At 36.4% G+C, this 18,980-nt stretch overlaps 2 protein-coding genes across 12 annotated transcripts in view; both read right to left on the bottom strand.

The window, feature by feature from the left end:
* The window catches only part of LOC136839554 (reticulocalbin-2), a 31,264-nt gene extending 17,287 nt beyond the window's left edge, over positions 1 to 13,977 (bottom strand). For 2 of the 10 annotated variants that reach the window (XR_010853380.1, XM_067105796.1), the window contains exons 1-4: positions 13,639 to 13,841; positions 7,729 to 7,923; positions 6,638 to 6,785; positions 5,534 to 5,693 (exon numbers count right to left, since the gene is read on the bottom strand). Coding sequence is in view for 8 of the 10 variants with exons in the window: in XM_067105796.1 (XP_066961897.1) it covers positions 5,534 to 5,693; positions 6,638 to 6,785; positions 7,729 to 7,918 (498 nt within the window). In the remaining 2 variants the exon portion in view is untranslated. Of the gene's footprint in view, positions 1 to 5,533; positions 5,694 to 6,637; positions 6,786 to 7,728; positions 7,924 to 13,316; positions 13,909 to 13,937 lie in introns of those variants that run through there. The other 8 variants (XR_010853381.1, XM_067105797.1, XM_067105803.1 and 5 more) reach the window with 7 other exon arrangements.
* A 3,427-nt stretch (positions 13,978 to 17,404) lies between these two features.
* LOC136839552 (uncharacterized) overlaps positions 17,405 to 18,980 on the bottom strand; it is a 34,561-nt gene continuing 32,985 nt past the window's right edge. For both annotated transcript variants that reach the window (XM_067105794.1, XM_067105793.1), the window contains exon 5: positions 17,405 to 18,834. In XM_067105794.1, coding sequence (XP_066961895.1) covers positions 18,394 to 18,834 — 441 coding nt within the window. In that variant the 3' untranslated portion in view covers positions 17,405 to 18,393. The remainder of the gene's footprint in view (positions 18,835 to 18,980) is intronic.

Here is an 18,980-nt window from a genome sequence, read left to right as displayed (position 1 = left end):
AGCCAAGCTTTTTTTTTTTTTTTTTAAATGCCAATCGCACCAAAAGACGCAAAGATAAAGCTAACTTCAACAGTAGGTAAGATTCATTCCAAATAATATACGTTTAGCTGTTCTGCCCCAGTTATGCTCTGATGTGATTCTCGGACAAGATTTTCAGAGATTACATGGAAGTGTTGCCACAGAGTACGGTGGCGGACTGCCTCCCCTGGTTATTTGCAGACTTAGCATCATATTAAAGGTGGACCCACAAAGCTGTTTGCTAACCTTACAGCTGACTGTCATCCCACCTCAGCCAAGTCATGCCAGGATTATTATGAGGATCAGATGTTTATTAGGAAGGAAACCCAGGGGCTACTGAGAGAAGGTATCACAGAACTCAGTAATTCCCCATGGCATGCACAAGTAGTGGTGGTAAAAGATGACTACAGGAAACCACAGTTATCTGTTGGCTACTCCGAAACTATTAACAAGTTCACACTTCTTGACGGGTACCCCTTACCCGGCTTTGATGATACAGCAAATAAAATTGCTCAATATCACATATTCAATACCATAGGCTTAAGGAGTGCCTACCATCAAGTTCCCATAAGGAGTGAGGATAAACCATATACAGACAGTCCCCGGTTATCAGCAGGGTTCCGTTCCCGATGGCGTGATGATAACCGAAAATCAGTGATAATAGCACTGATCCCTGGTTAGCAGTGCCGATAACCGGTTAGCGGCGCCAATAACCGGTGATCAGCGACGAAAATCTGGTTGTCATCGTCGCTAGACAAGCACCGTAAAATCGGATTGCTGGTAACGGAGGCTGCCAATAACCGGGGACTGCCTGTACAGCATTTGAAGTGGATGGTGGCCTGTATCAATTTACCAGAGTCCCTTTTGGTGTCACCAATGGAGTAGCCTGTTTTCAGAGATTCAAGGATAATTTTATATAAGAAGAGCAACTTAAAGGAACCTACGCTTATTTGGACAACGTGATGTTTTGTGGTAAGTCACAGGAAGAACATGATATTAACCTTGAGAAATTCCTTGAAGCTGCTGGATGGAAAAGCATTAGTTACAATGAAGAAAAGTGCATTTTTGCAGATAGGCTGAAAATTCTTGGTTATGAAGTGTGAGGGGGAGAGATACATCCAGACCCTGAACAACTCAGGCCTTTATGTGAGCTGCCTGTACATCAAGACAAGAAGTCACTTCATCGAGCTCTGGGTCTTTTTGCCTGCTATTCTCTAGGATTTATAATTTCTCAAGTAAAGTTAGTCCCCTAAGCACTACCACCTCATTTCCTGTAACGAAGAAAGCTGAAAGTGCTTTTCAGGCTCAAAATAGATATCGAGAAATTTGTAGTTCAAGTTATAGATGAAGATCAACCATCTGAGGTAGAAACTGATGCATCCGAGGTGGCCATTGCAGCAGTTCTCTCAAGGAGGACACTGGTGACTTTCTTTTCAAGAACATTTCAAGGTCCTGAGAAGTGCTATTTAGTTGTTGAAAAGGAGGCGCAAGCTATTATTGAAGCAGTTCATTATTGGAGATATTATTTAACAGGTAGGTGTTTTACAATTAGGACAGAACAGAGATCTGTGACCTTCACGTTTGATAAGAAGCATAAAAGTAATCCTGCTATGATTTTGAGATCTTATATCGACCAGGTCCAGAAAACACTTCTTCTGACATCCTCTCTAGGTCCTTCTGTGGTGCAGTACTCCACAACCAGCAGACAGTAGTTCTCCACGAAGCTTTGTGCCACCCGGGAGTCACCAGATCATATAATTTTGTGAAGTCTAAGAGAACATACCTTATTCAGTAGAAGTGTGACAAGTAGCCGTTCATGTAGATTTTGTGCCTGGTGTAAGCCGAACTTTCACCGGCCTGAGAAGACGCACCTTATAAAGGCTACGCAGCCATTTGAGCAACTGAATATTGATTTTAAAGGACCATTACCCAGTTCAGACAAGAACAAATATTTTCTCACTGTAGTAAATGAGTACTCATGATTTCCTTTTACATTCCCTTGTACCAATATGACAGCTTCGACAATTATAAGCTGTCTGTCTCGGTTGTTTTCAATTTTTGGCATGCCTGCTAATATTCATTCAGATAGAGGCCCACCATTCATGAGCACAGAACTCCAACAATTCTTGACAGGTAAGGGCATATCATGCAGCAGAACTAGTTAAAAACCCACAGGGAACTGTAAAGCTGAGAAATTAAATGGTACCATATGGAAAGCTATTGCAATGGCATTCAAGTCAAGAGGCCTAGATGTCGATACTGGCAAACAGTTTTACCTGATGTGCTCCACTATATGCACTCACTATCGTGTACTGCTACAAATGCAATGCCCCATGAGAGTCTCTTGGGTTATACTCGATGATCCTATATTGTGACTTTGTACCCACATGGTTGTGTCAGTCAAGGCCAGTCCTCTTGAAACGTCATGTGCAAGCTAACAAAACAGATCCTCTAGTGAAGGAGGTAGAACACCTTCAAGTAGACCCTCATTATGCCCACATTCATTACCCAAGTGGTGACACGACTACAGTATCTACTCGACATTTAGCTCTGGTGGAGATCCCTGTTAATGAGGAATTTCAGAATACTCCAGCAGAAGCTGTGGAAAATGTTCTACAGTCTCCAAAGAAGTTTTTAGACAATACTCCAATTGAGGCCGAAGAACCTGCTCAATAAGATACCCCATTACAGTAAAGTACTGTACTGTACTTCCAAACTCAGCATGAACCTCCAGAATTAACTGATATTAATAATTACTATATCGTATACGTATAGAGTATACTTTATAGTGTAGGCTAGGCTACCATATATGTATACTGTACATGGTACTGAATACCCTAGTGATGGCTACGTTATATTTGAGATACGTTTTTTCTAACAAACGATTGGTATTTTGGAAACCTAATCCCATCATAAGTAGGATAATACCTCTATTGCGCTCCTGTTCTGTGAATGTGGCAACACTGCCAGTAGAAGACACTATGTAAACGTTGTGGGCACAACAGCCAGCACTACATGTAATACAGTGCCTTTTAACCCTTAAACGCCGAGCCTCTATTTACAAAAGTGTCTGCCGTATGCGGAGGCGTTAGAGAGTTAGCGCCGAAGCAGACAAAATTTTTTTCAATAAATCACAGCACGCTTAGTTTTTAAGATTAAGAGTTCATTTTTGGCTCCTTTTTTTTGTCATTGCCTGAAGTTTAACATGCAACCATCAGAAATGAAAAAAAATATCATTATCATATATAAATATTGAAATATATGACAGCGCAAAAAAAAAATTTCATATATAATTGTATACAAATAGCAATGTGAGCAAAACGGTTAAAGCTAATGAGTTATTTTTTTTTCTTTGTATTGTACACTAAATTGTGATGATTTTGGTATATAACAAATTGTAAAACGATCAAAGCAACACAGAGAAAATATTATCACAAAATGATGCATGAATTAAATGTAACGCTGACATAAAAAAATTTTTCAAAAATTCACCATAAATCGAAATATTGTGCTAGAGACTTCCTGTATGTTGCAAAATGAAGGTAATTGATTGAATATTACTAGACTGTAAGTGTTTTAGCTTACAATTGCAGTTTTCGACCATTTCGGTCGAGTCAAAGTTGACCGAAGGTCGAATTTTTTCTATTTATTGTGATTTATATGAAAATATTTCAAAACTGATAAAAGCTACAACCACGAGTTATTTTTTGTTGTATTCTACATGAAATTGTGCACATTTTCATACATAAAACTTTATGTAACGACTAATATAAAACGGTGCAAACATTATGACAAAGTGACGAAAGAATTTCTGAGATGTTCGGCCGAGTTACCGCGCGGATGTAAGAAGAGTTTTAGCTTACAATTGCGTTTTTCGACCATTTTGGTCGAGTCAAAGTTGACGGAAGGTTGAAATTTTGGCACTTATCATGATTTATATGAAAATATTTCCAAACTGATAAAAGCTACAACCATGGGTTGTTTTTTGTTGTATTTTACATGAAATTACACACATTTTCATATATAAAACTTTATGTAATGGCTAATATAAAATGGTGCAAAAATTATGACAAAATGACGAAAGAATTTCTGAAATTTTCGGCAGAGTTACCGCGACGGACATAAGGAAAAAGTTTTTTTTTCAAAAATTCACCATAAGTCAAAATATTGTGCTAGAGACTTCCAATTTGTTGCAAAATGAAGGTAAATGATTGAATACTACTAGAATGTAAGAGTTTTAGCTTACAATTGGTTTTTCGACCATTTCGGTAGAGTCAAAGTTGACCGAAGGTTGAAATTTTTTGTAGTCGACGTACAGTACATCCACTCGTCACGCGACAGACAATTTTAGTCGACTTACGATATGTCCAGTCGGCGTTTAAGGGTTAATAAGGTACTAGTTCACTGGGATAAGTACTGTAATAATATTTACATAATAATAATAAATGTGAAATGGTGTTCATGATATTTGCATTCTTTTGTTGTACATGTCTGTAATTAAGAATGTACTGCTTTAGTTCTTACAAAACTTTTCTTTCATTGCAGATGTATTGTTTGAAGTTGTGTGTTTAATAAAGCCTAAAAACTAGGGCTAGTTTCGTTACACCTTACTTACACCTAACGTCAATCAAAGGTGAGAAAGGTGGGAATCCTTTGTAATATCAGTGGTTTGAGGTAATATAAGAAAATTACAATAAAAATTTATTTTTTAAGCCTCTAATGATTTCCATACCATGTGCATATCACTGATTCACAATGCTGAATACCAATCAATCATGAAATGCCAGATGACAAAGATGATTTGCTGCCTCTAAAGTTCTGACTGGATGCAAACAATTGTGCTAGTGTGGTTTTAGAGATTAAATACTTTTCAAGTTTTCATTATATGCTTAATCTTTCTACTTGGTAATTTTTAGTCATTTGACTAACTGCTTCATCAATTTTAACCCACAAAATATCAGAAATAATTCTCCCCTGTGTTGTAGTAAGGTCTTTCACACTTTCTTCTATATGTTCTCCATAGATGTGCAGTTACAAACTGCTTAGTTCACCTCCATCCTAGGTTTTGACCTATAGCTCAGACTCACAATACATAACCTTCCACCTAAATTGCTATTCAGACACACAAAAATATGTTAATGGCATAGCAAATATAATCAAAAACTTTTCATAAAACCTATCATTTACACCATGTGGTCTGCTTCATGGCACCACTAAAGCTTCACTGCCATAACCACACTAAATGAAGAGCAAAGCTCCAACCTGCCTGGAACCTGGGATTCATAAACACTTAAGCCCCATTCTACATGACAGCCAACAGACACCTTCTAATTTGGGTATGGTATGACTAAGATCTAAGAACACCAACAATGTAATGCACATATAAACAATGGATTTGAATAAAAGAATTAATTTTGCTTTTAAAAAAATATCCTTGAACTATAAATTAATGCAATGGGTTACCATCAGCATTGCCTAACTAACCAAGGACCAACAAGGTTGCTCTCCCACTTACTTTTTGTTCTTCCTCTTGATCAGTTTTGCCAAGAAGTTCCTGATCCTCTGGATCATTGATTCCATATGTTTCTGAGATATATTCAGACCAAGTGACATACCCATCTTCATCATCATCAACCTCTTCTAATCTCTCAGTACTTTCTTCCTCAGATAACATTCTGAAAATAGATCACATATTAAATGTAAGATAAATAATTCCAAGAACCATGATGTAAAAATTCATATAAAACTTACATCCTTTCCACTAAGCATTTCACTCCAATTAAAGACAGCCTTTTACATTTTATAATTTCTATCATATACTGTTGTGTGAAAAATTCTTGGAGTCACAGTTAACATCCCAAACATTCAAATGCTCAGTCTATACATAGTGTTACCTAAACACATTGTACCATTAAGTGCAAGAAGTATAAGATTCATACTCCAGTGATTTTCATTTTCCACTATTTACAGCAATTTCTAAACAACCCAAGATTCCTGTTATAGCTATAAACAGCTGTAATTTCTAAACGACCCAAGATTCCTGTTATAGCTATAAACAAAGTCTTTTGTGGTTAACTGGCTGTTAAGAATGCAACAAGACTTACATTGCTGGCATAAAGTTCTTTCCAAGAATCAGGTCACAGTTAAAGGCCATTAACATGGGTACACATCTTATGTTTGGGCTCACTATAAACACCAACACGAACTACAGCATGAGATTACTCTCATGCTGGTCATTTTAGAAACTTAGCTGTAGAATACTAGTTTATAACCAAAGATTTTAAGGTTTTAGGTCTAGACTTAAAACCACTTCTATGGTTGTCTTGGTGTAAATAACAAGAACTAAAAGGATATCATAGGTTCCTATTTCAGTACACACATCAGCTACCAAAATGCAAGTGTCAAGATTTCAAGAAACTTACAAGGGCATGTGGAAAGATGGAAACTGGCTTGTTATTAGAGTAAAGCAACATACATTTTTACTGTACTTTGGACTAAGCACAGTGTTATATTATTTCTGCTCTTCTGTAATACTCTTTAGCTTAAGAATGGCAAATCATTTGTCTAATCAAATGTCACAAAATTTATCTATAAAACATGAAATGCGTGTAAGCCTTACCTAAATGAGCGTAAAATCCAAGAATGTAATTCCTTACGATCTATATTTTTATCATTGTTACGATCCATCTTTACTAAGAGAATTTCAAGTCTTCTCTTTGCTTCACTTGCGGGTAGTTGGTCATACTCCTCAGCATCCTTGACACTTCCTGTAAAACGAAAGTTGGGAACATGGGGAAAGTACAGAAGAAATAGGCAATATTCAGGATAAGGTCATCGTGCCATCTGAGACCATTTGCAGGTACAGGAACATAGAAAGAAGGAATACAAACAAGGAGACGTGAATAATGAAATTAGACTGTGGTGCAGTTGTATGTCAAAAGAGAAGTCATAGATAAATGAAAGAATATATAGGGTACTTTGGAGGAAAGATTAAGATTATCACACAGTTTAACAAAACCACTGAGCCACACTGCTTGATTCCCATAGAGCTTACCACAAGAATCTGTACTTGATAATTAATTATGTGAACAACCTTCGGTACATTACCATCTACAGTGCACAATATAAGGCAAACCTAAGTGGTATCCCTTTACAGGACAAAACTTTGTCTAACAAACAACAGTTGAGTAATTAAAATGCAATTATTGTAACATGGAAGTTTAGGCATAAGAACAATACATATACAGTATAATTATTAAGTAAGGAGTTTTTCTTGTATTGGAAAAAAAGATCACAATCAAGGATTATTTTAATTTTCACAAAGTTAACCCACTTTTCAGTACTTTTCAACATTTTACAATGCTAAAACAAATGTTATTACCTACTTCCACATTCCTCCCCTACTACTTTCTTAATACAGTAGTATGTTCTGTACTCTTTGGTCTTATCTCTCTCAAGTGTATACAGTATACAGTGCAACATTTCTCTTTGGTTTTTCTCTCTCAAAGTTACTGTATTACACATAAAGATTTTTTCTGCCTTCCCTCAAGTAGTGATATGATCAATTTCTTCCCTACTCATCCTTTCTTGTGTTGGATTTATTTTCTTTCTATTCTTCCCCTAACCACTAAATCACTGTCTCCCACTATTTTATCCTCTCTCATAAGCCCCTTTCGTTATCAAATAATCAAAGCAATTAAGTATAATTACCAAGTATAGCTTCATGATCAAATTCACTGTGATGTTCTCCATCTGCAAAATGCCCATGGTCACGGGGACTTCTTGCGCCATCCGCCTCCCTTTCTTTATTGGCACTGTGGAGATGATGAGTGTGGGCAGACGTCCTTAAAACTGCTATTCCACAGAGGAAAATGAACCCAAGCAAAATTTTTCCTGCCATACTGCCTGAAATACAATACTAAAAATCAGTTTTCTAAAAAAATAAATATATTTTAGTACAGTAAACAAACATAACCATTAGTAGTAAATACAAGTATAATATGTAGCTACATTCATCATGCATGGTTCTGAGAAGCCATTCTGTTTTGATAATAAATCAAATATACCCACAATGGAAAAGTAACCATAATGAAAATTAACAAATAATAACACTGATTTAATGGGAGTCATATATGCCAAATATTTTCAATTCTGAAAACTACTTTCTTGATATATTAACTATGATAACACCAACAGGTATCTACTATGCACTATTATCATCAGATAGTCCAACCACACCAGCCAATCAAAATTCTTATAGGGCTAACCCAAAGGTTTTTCCTTCAAAACATGATTTTTTATAAATTCTTACTAAACCTGATAAGACTGGATAAGTTGATAATTACAAAGACGGCAACATTTCTTTAATGAATTTGTTTCCAAAATTTGATGTAAGCTGTTACTTGAAGTTAGGATACTCACATGAAATATATTTAACAACTTGTGGTGGCCTGTTTCTTTGAATATAAAAATTGAGCATGTGGGCTATCCATGTGTCAAATGAGTGTGACCAATTTGATGACAAGTTAAAATTACCTCAATATGGCACTCTTTTATTTTATGATTAACATGACAATCCAATTCTTCCATAGCATCCATCACTTATTCAATTTGATGAACCTTAAGATATTAAACAATTCTACAGTATTTCAGTGTCATATAATTTAAAATATGGGCATTTTTAATATGGCAAGTATCCACAACTTACAAAAATAAACACCACATTTCTTTCCCTTCAAGTTACAATTCAAAAACACAGGGATAGTCTACACACACTCTTTGAACATCTTGAAAAGTAATGTCAAATGCTATAGTACTAGCTTTATCTGGAAATGAAAGCTGCCAAATAGCCCATCATGGCTACTGTACTGCCAATGCCTCTGCATCACAGATAATAGAGGCAGTTGATAATATAGAAATGAAAGGACCAAGGTGACTCCCATAGAGGTGGGATATTAAACAAAGGAGAATTAAAACTTATTTCCTCAGTAACAACTTATCATTGTGGAAAGCACAATACCATATATGTAACTGTTTGTCTATAAAATTTCTATCTAATTACTAAGCAACCAGACTGTTGGAATCATTCTAGATTCTGAATTGGCTGACTGATTAACTGTGGGTTAACAAGGTAATACATACTATATGTACTGTATTTTAAACTATTTTTGACACAGAACAAAAATAAGAAAAGAATCAAGGTTATAAAACAGTTTTTCTGCTAAGGTAAAAATTAGGATGCACATTTCATTTATCAAGGATGCTACAGTAACTTAAAGCAATGAATAAGAATGCAAACAATGATATTCTTATGCTATATAGTAATGTCAGATATATTCCATTTCTTGCCAAGACAATTCAGTATTGTTGATGGGTGAATAGTGAAAATTGAGGTAATTTTCCTCACTGAATACATAAAACATATTTAACGAAAAAAGTATCTAGGCACTGTAGTTTTTGGAAAAAGTATTTAGGGACTGCAGTTTTCTAAATCTCCAGCTGACTTTACTGACATCACCTTGTTTAACTCTTAGAGGTTGGTGGCAGCCTCTTTGGCAAACATTGCACATGCATGATACTTTGGGTATTTTTGCTTCTTTAGCATTACAATCTCATTAAAACATTGTTAACAGTCAATCTCTGACCCAACAGACAACTAAACCTTCACATATTTTCAAACTTCTTTAATAAACTCTCTCAGCAAATCAGTACCTGCATGGCATTTCTAGGAGACTGAAATATGAAGAATGCAGTACTGCAACTTTATAATTTCACGATAAGACTAAATTTTTTTCTTTATACGGTTTTTATGCCCAAACATGGGTAAACTGGAGGATCTATTGCTCTGAAATTAGTACAAAAGATATTTTTAAGATTACAGTAATGAGTGTTTGATGGTACTGTACTGATCATATGTCAAAGAATGGTATTTTTGTGCCCTGAACAGACTAGCCCGTAAATGTTGTTACACAGTGGCCTTAATAAAGACATTTATGAAAGCAAGAGGTCATAGTGATGAATGGGTCTTCAGTAGATAGATAGTTGGCGTGGGATACAGCCCCAAACTGCTAACCACTGAACTCTCTTAGGAAACAATACTATCTTTCAATAGTGAAGAACCAAAAACTCTGACCTCCACAACTTACAAGAAGTATTAAGTTTAAGGCAGGTTAAAGGGGGGTGGGTCATCCAAGGAACAGACATAGGATGCTGCACCCTAGATTAGGCTAACTTGGGATTTATCCTCTGAACTGTCATTGCTGCACTTTTATATTAATATGATTAAAGGGGAACAAGAGGGTAAATCCATAAGTAGCAAAATGGGGCAAAATTATATGAAAGCGCAATAAACAATTCCAGATTTAGTGATGGAAAATAATAGGGGGTCATGGTAACCTAGGATAGGTTGCAAATAAACATGTCAAACTGCAATGGATTTGTACCACAGGTTAGGTTATGATGTGGTCAAATTTACTGATGTTTTAGTCGCCTATAATTGCATGGATAGAGGACACACAAAAATGAGTTATCTGCTCTAAAAATGGATACTAAAAACTCACAAAAGACAAGATAAGCATTTATAAAGATCCTACATTAATCAAAATGACTATGAACATGTACACTTTAGATGTTGCCACTTTTCCCAGATTTGATTCATAAAACCTTGATATAAGATGGGATATTCTTTAGATATGGCAAACACGCTGTCGCACTGTCCCTATACCAGGTTAGAAAGGGTAAACAGCTTGCCACTTTCGTTGAGAGTACTGAAGACATAAAATGAGTGAAAGAACTGAAATTTGATTATGAGTAAAGAATGATTTATATCATTTTGGATATAAATCATTCTTTGATCACAGAGTAGGATAATCATATAAATGAATTCCAGTATATAAATGCCCAGAATCTGTTTTCCCAGAATGGTCTCTTGCTTCTGAGTAGCTCATGGTAAGTTTAAGTATGATTTTATGAACAGAGTAAAGAACCTAAATTGAGGGAGGCAGATTAACTTTCTTCAGAATATAGGCTGAGTCAGGAAGAAGTTTGGCAACGTAGCTAATGACAGCTACGCCTATGCTCATAGTCATTTTGGCATGACTACAGTAAGCTTTGTGCTTCTGGCAACAAATTTAATGCTCACACATGACCTTGTGTAAGGAAATATTGAGAGAACACAATGATCGATGAAAAAGATGAACAGGACTAGCATTGCAAAGGTTCATCAGATAATCAACAGTTATGAATATGTAATAAATACACAGCTGCAGTTCATGTACTAGACTTACTTAGCTTTACTCACACGGATAAAATAACATCTATCCCAACTTCCCACTCTTGTACATAGTCTAGCACCCCTGGATTTCACACACAAGAATTTACCACAGTTCACATGTGATGTTATCAAACCTCATTAACAGAAGAATTTAATAACACACATGTAACTTTTTGCTATCTAGGTCTAACATTATTATATTGCCATTAACTAAGACAAGCATCAGAAGGCAGCATAAGCCTGAGTTAGACATAATCATACTGGAATGGCTTAGCCTGGGCAATGGTGAAATGCATTGGATATGCTAGATCTACCACCAATAAGCTACTGCTGGTTTGGTGAAAAAAATGGTACAAGACAACAAGATACAGGCTGCACTAAAATACAAAATGAAGTCAAATACAAAGGAAATGGAGTGAGAAACATACGGTAAATGTTAAGTTTACTGAGCATGTTTGTTAATTCTCAGATATTCTTATTCAATACTACAATCCCCACATAGCCTACGTATAGTTACTGAGATATTGGCTGCAAACAAAAAATATGACTTCTTTGGCTTGCATGCTGCCACATTATTCTGGCAACCTCCCCTCTGTTATCTTTTCAAAATTATAAAAGTTACTATTAACCAAAGAGGAATGGTTTTTCAAACATGTCTGATATGATATTCAACTAACAATATAAATCTCCTCATGCTTTGACTGCAATACTTGATTAACATCTCTTCAACTGGGCCTTAAGAATAATGGTGCTGACTGATTCCATGCTATCTATAGACTCTGTGATACTATGTCCAAAGTGTCATACAGGTTTTGCAGTTAGGAAAGAATTGGAGGTGACTTACCGAGTAACTGTTTTACCTTCAAGTTAGGTTCTGTTACGATAGTCTTGTATTCTGGGAACAGTTTGGACACAATGCCATAGGCTAGGTTAATTAGATTATCTTTATTTCATTATTCTTAGTTGTCCTCCACCCAAATACCCCAGTTTGCCATAAAAGTGGCCTATTATTGCTATACACCAAGGAACTGTATCAGATACTAACTTGAGTTAAGTTAGGATACCATCACTGCAGTGAAGGGACTAGCGTTAGTGGCACCTGAGGTGGACTCTGAGAGTGCCGCCCCATTCCTGTGCTAAAAAGTACTAAAATGGTGAGAATTAAAAGCACATTTCAAGCCTTAATATCTCAATCATTTATTTTATTTCAAAAATCACTTACTCTCCACCAGCAGAGTCAATAAATAGCTATTCAGTGTTCCAATCAGACAAAATATGCTAGAAAATCTAGAATTATGCAGACCAGACCTGCTCAAAAGATGCCAGAGTGCCATCCCCCAGACAGTGCCACCTGGGGTGGACTGCCTGCTTTCCTTTAGTCATGCCACTGCATCACTGTAATTACCAATGGCACATTTTCAGAAGGGCATAAATTAAGCTTCTTTGTGCTACCTTAGTGAATCTTTCACAGAAGTAGGCTATTCGCCTATTTACAATGGTTGTTTTCAGCTAGGCAGTAGGCTAGCCTAATAACTCCATTTCAGTCACTCATCCTTGTAGTGGTAGTTTTTTGTACTTAAACAGGCTCACTTTTCTTGCAATGGGATAGGCTACTTGCCAAACTACCCCACAGCAACTAGGTTTATCTAACTTAGCCTAACTAGAACTAGGCCTTTTCTTTGGGGCATCCTAACAAGATTAGACTACGGCACTTGAGGTTCAACAACAACTGACACAGGTAAAGGAGAAATGGAGCGTGCCTTGTGGTAATTAATCGTAGCCTAACAATGTCAAGGATGACGTAAAACCGTATAAATTAAAGAAAACTAAGCACTCCAGGGTGCCCTCTGATGCGATTTATATTAGGCTAACAAGCCTATGCCTATTTACCCTAGGCACACGTTAGCCTAATCTGTCAGACTTGATTATCCACAGGCTAAGCTAGTCTATTATACGATTAGAAAAAAAGGTCTTGTCCTGAGAATGACCAATCTTGAGGATCTGCATGCTTTTAGAAAATAGTTACCTTACCGTTGTCCAGATTCCTTCAGCTTAGGCCTAGCCCACTGGCTTGCCGTAGGACTAGCCTCCTCCGAGTAGTTCTTCTGGGCTTAAAAATCCCCGACGGCTGATTCAATAGGGGCAAGCTAAAGCCTATCGACCAATTATCTTTATTAAACTGGGTAATTATTTTCGGTGTAGGGCAAACGTCGGCCGAGGAATCAAATTACAATAGTAACTACCGTATCAATAAATACGCTAGGTAGACCTATTGCCTAGACAACAGTAACTTCGTGTCTTTGTTCATTCACTTCTGACACTTGACAACCTTATCATGGCCCCCTTACCTAACTGTCCGAATCGAATACTTGTTGACACATATACCAAGGACGGAGATAACTTTTAACTTTTAGACGAAATTACACCCGTGGTCACATCTGCTACGGTCATTAACGGTGTCACTCGCAAGTGGTCTGGGAGAGATGCGTGTACCTACAGAGACCCAATCGGGGATCTCCTCCAACGGCAAACATCCACATCCACAAGTGCTACGTTCATGTGTGTCTCTCTCTCTATATATATGATTGATCTTCGGTATATCTGTCTGCCTATCTATCTACACATATGAGTAAGTGTTTCCCTTTACCTTCCTGATGAGCACCAGATTCCTTAGAAGTTTGAATTTCAAGTCAATGGCCCCTGTAGGCTTCTTCCATATGAATAGGGTTCATCTTCTGAATTATATATATATATATATATATATATATATATATATATATATATATATATATATATATATATATATATATATATATGTATATATTGAGCCGTTACCTTTAACAGGGTGGGACTGAGTAAAATCAAGACAATGGTCATGACACATTTATACTTAAACTGATGTGTATTATAAGCATGCATTTTATATATATATATATATATATATATATATATATATATATATATATATATATATATATATATATATATATACATTGTATATGTGTGTGTGTAATTAAGGTTACTCTAACAGGGATATACTGTATATATATATATATATATATATATATATATATATATATATATATATATATATATATATATATATATATATATCACTTGTAAGGCCCATGGTTTGTCCTGGCCTGCAGCCCATCCGTAGATCCAGCTGTAAATAGGATGGCCTGCTAAGCCTACCAATATCAGCTGGGGTCAAGAAGACATGGGACTAGAAAAGTCTACCTTAGAGACTTGCTGGGACTGAAAAATGTGCCTTTTTGGAACCGCCCCTTTAAAGGAAGAATAGGCGTATCTATTAGGATATGTACCCTCAGGATATAGTGCATTATCTGCTGACAGATCGGATGATCACACAAATTAAAATGAAACAACGAATAAACTTCTGTCTTGGAAACAGTAGGCTACTATGCCGACATAAAAACGACCTCTTATTTATAAACTAGGAAAAACCCTTGGAATAAAAAATAATGTGGATCATTTAAGTGAAAGAAAACAAGAGAGAACTTAATCTGAATAAAAAAAAATTGAAAGAAATAATATATCGCCCGAATGGGAGACAATACGCTGGGAAGGAGAAAAGAAAGTCTAATTTGTCTACAGAAATTAGACAGAGAATACGTAAGGAGAATCCTTATAAAATATCATTTTGATCAAATTACTTTTCCAGGACATGCATGCGTCTTCAGAGTAATGCTAGTACGATAAATGAAGCTCACCATCTACAATCTGTATAGATATCTAGTGACTACGCCCATAGTTTTTCATGAACTTGAGGCTACAAAAAAAAAAAAAAATAGCAAAATCGTCCATATAAATTTAGTGTTATTTTATATTCAGGGAAAGAAATGGCGTTGTTTGTGTAATTTTGCTAATAGGAATAGTATGCGCTTAGATATCATTGAGGAACTCCATTTTCCAGTATGAATGCTTAAGAAGAAACATTTGTCTATGTGTATTTGGAATGTTCGGTTGACAAGGAGATTTTCAATGGATGGCTTCGTATTATCAATAAGCTTCAGAGTACCTTCACATAGTGTCAAAAAATGTTTTGCAGGACAAACAAAAAATATAGCTCAAATCCCCTCTCAATATAATCTTATGACCTGAAGGGATGATAAAGGGAAAGACCTATTGCTTGTTGAAATTGTAGAACTCTCTTTGTATAGTGCAGCTAATGTTAAAGTGAGACGTAAAATCAATAACGTTCAAGAGCCTCACTATAGAAATAAATAATATATCATAGATAGCATTCTTTTATTTTTGTAACTTAGTTATAAGAGAAGATTTTGAACTTTTGGGCCGAATAAGAGCGACAATGAAACGAGTATCAGTTGCAACCTCGAAATATTTACGACGAGACAAGGAGCCGTTGCAAAGACTCATCCTATATGCTGTTTTTCTAGTTTCCTGTACTTACAATCTTGGTATTGATTTGCGTTATTTAATAGGCGCGATTTGACGTATTGAGGTCTAAATCTCATCTGTGCTGTTCGTTTTTCAAGTTAACACTTCTGAATACGTAATAAGGTAATCTGCATTTCACTCGGCAGAACACCTGTATGAATAGTGGTTATGACTTAACTTTCCGTCCTGTAAATTCTCCAGCCATACCAAATATGAATCTAAGCTTTAAATAAACTCTTGGTTTTTCACTCTTAACAAACATCCAGATTATCGTAAAATCTAAATAAAATAACATCCGCTATAGATATTTAACATTATTGCAACTAAGGAACAAAAATTATCAAAATATCTCAGAGTGAATTTTTCTTAAGTTTGGCATTTCCATGAAGTCTGAAATTTCAAGAGACCCCTCAGAATCTTGGTCAGAAAAACATTGTAATGTACCCTCCTGTAACTACGCTAGTAAGTGTACCTGGCTATAGCCTCTCTGTAGTTGGTGCTTGTAGTTTCGGTTTTAACGTTATTCAGAGACTGTAATGAAATCATATTAACTTGGCACGTCAGGATGCGGCTTCGTAGAGCAAAACAATTATCAATACAACCTTCCCACTTGACTAAAACAAGGATGGCCTTCAGTATAAAAATAATAAGGATAATAACAGCCGGGTTCAGTCATTTCATATAAAGTCACTAAATACCTCATCAATATGTATTACTTGGAATTAGAAACTGTAGCCTGGTTAGTGAAGCACCAACACGTTGAAAGTTCAAAACGGCTCTTCATATTTTTTCATCACTGATTCTGCATCAATCACTTCATAACTCAGTCAATATGTGTTTCTTTTAAGATGGTGGCATCTAAAATCTCTTTTAAATTATTCTTTGAGTATAATTATGTGGCTGCTGGATATTCTTGTTTGCCACGTTTATGTACCTGACGTCTGTCGTATTCATTAAATCCCGTTTTTTGACAATTTTGTCAATTGCGATAATGACCTGGAAAGTAAATTGATGTCATAATGATTATGATCAAATAATCTGGGAACTAAGTGGCACCTTCCTGTCAAATTTCGTAGAGATACGATGAAAAAGTTGTGAATAAGGGCAACAGGAAAGGATGATGATAAAAGGCAGAAAAGTAATAAACTTCAAATTAGTGACGATGGTGTTGTTTAGTAATATTAAGCAAATAAAACTGTTCAGTCGTCTTTAATTAGGAAACTTCATCATGCCGAAGGATACTCCTATGGTCGTGTTTTTAATTCCAAATTTAGGAGTAAATACTTTTAATTGTGAGTATTCGCAAAATAACAACTGAAGCTCAGACATTTTAATTTGATGATGACCAAGTGATCATACAAGGCCATTGCTCCCGATATGGGTAGTATTTGAAATTCTCAGTGAAAATATGATACAGTCCTCCTTAGTTTTCTTAGGCGCATGTTACTTATAGTTTTTTTTATTTTTATTCTTTAAGAGTAGTTTCAGCTCAGTCTTGAAGTTCTTTTCTGCTCGGCGAAGCGCCAAAGGTCGTTGAATGACAATAACAGGCATAACTTTTTTTGCTTTTGTTTTTGTTTATGCCGTGTTATCTACCGTTTTGGGGAAGATTTCCCGATGCCTTGGTGTGATTTATGTTATGGCTGACTATGATTAACTGGAAAATGATAGGTAACTGAAATGATACTAGAATTCATTTGAAATGATTACTGTATATTTAGGGATATTCGTATTCGGTCATTAATGGTCACAACATCACAAAACTACCAGTTTTGAGATCTTGTGATCTTGAAAATAGACCAGGGTCACAATCAGCTGAGTTTCAAAATCAATGGACCATGTTGGCGCTATTTTATCAAATTTTATAACGATTTGATAAAATAATGATAAGTGTTATCAAACGGATGAAAACCATAAACTTCAACATAGCGAAGTTTAATATTTACTTAAACCGCGACAACAATAGCATTTTCATTGGTAGGAAAAATGGAGAATATGAGTTGATTACTAAAGGAACTCACACTGTACATTGAGTCTCTTTCTTGGGAAGGAAAGGCTGGGCTTTTGTTACTTCTATTTACAATGAATAGTCTCGACTACTTGCCACAGGAAGAAGAAAATCCCGATTATCCATTAGACTCAGCGTGAAATCAATAGCTCGTAAGAGCCTTTGTTGTATTTTGAGGCATAGAGATATCTGTTCTAGAACAATACCTTCTTCAAAACTTAAGGGGAATGTTGTCATTAACATCGTCTTTTGGATAACTTAATGTGAATGTTTCATCACCACAGTTTTTGTTGAAACACTTTGGAACATAGGCTAGTCTGTTCTAATCACTTGAGCTACTGTTACACAGTCTAGGACACTTTTTGTTGGCTGTTTCCTTTTTGTTTCACAGTCTAGGACGCCTTTAGCTGGCTGTTTCCTTTTTTGTTACACAGCCTAGGACACTTTTGCTGTCTGTTCCCTTGCTTATTACACAGGCTAGGACACTTTTTCTGTCTGTTTCCTCGCTGGTTGCACAGTCTAGGACACTTTTTTCTGTCTGCTTGTTACACAGTCTAGGACAGCCTGTTGTCCTGAGATTTCGGTATTACGCTACACAGAGTTAATGTCATTTCCACAGCGTAACTCAGTTATGTCACTGTTCCTCCGATTGCTTCTCACTGGAATTTCACCTTCATTTCGGCACGTAAGATAAGGACCTCGTCTCCAGGACCGCCAGGGCCTTTCTCAGCTGCTTCCTCTGGTGGTAAAAGAACCCCACGACCATGAGGGAGGATATGCACATGACCGCCAAAATGGGCATCAGGATCATGCACATCAGCGTATAGGCGGCGAGTCGCTGGTCTGAACCGGGTGACTGAGAAACTTTGTTGAACTGTGCCTTTGGGTCGCCTCCTCCGTCGTCGTCGTCGTCGTCGTCATCGTAGACAATGAGCTGTCCTTGAACGTCTATGGGTGCCGGAATGGGCACTTTCCAGTCCTTCGACCTCGTTGAAGAGGTAGAAGAAGGAGGCACTGTGGACGTCGTCTCGAGAGGAAGGACCCGAAAAACCACAGGTTCAGAGGAGTCGCCGAAGTCGTTGGATACGATCACCATGACTGTGAGGTCGCCTGCCTGAAATCGGTGGGGGAAATTTGTATCAGTTTATCTTGGCGTAATTTTACACAAGGTCTAGACCGCGATTTTACTAATAGATTTCTCCATGCATTTTAATAATAATTTACTTACAGTTTTATCTATTTATTAAATTGTTAATTTAG

This window comes from Macrobrachium rosenbergii, chromosome 6 (genome assembly GCF_040412425.1).
Source record: "Macrobrachium rosenbergii isolate ZJJX-2024 chromosome 6, ASM4041242v1, whole genome shotgun sequence".
NCBI lineage: Eukaryota > Metazoa > Arthropoda > Malacostraca > Decapoda > Palaemonidae > Macrobrachium > Macrobrachium rosenbergii.
Note: the sequence above shows the minus strand (reverse complement) of the source record. Positions and strands in the feature narration are given on the sequence as shown.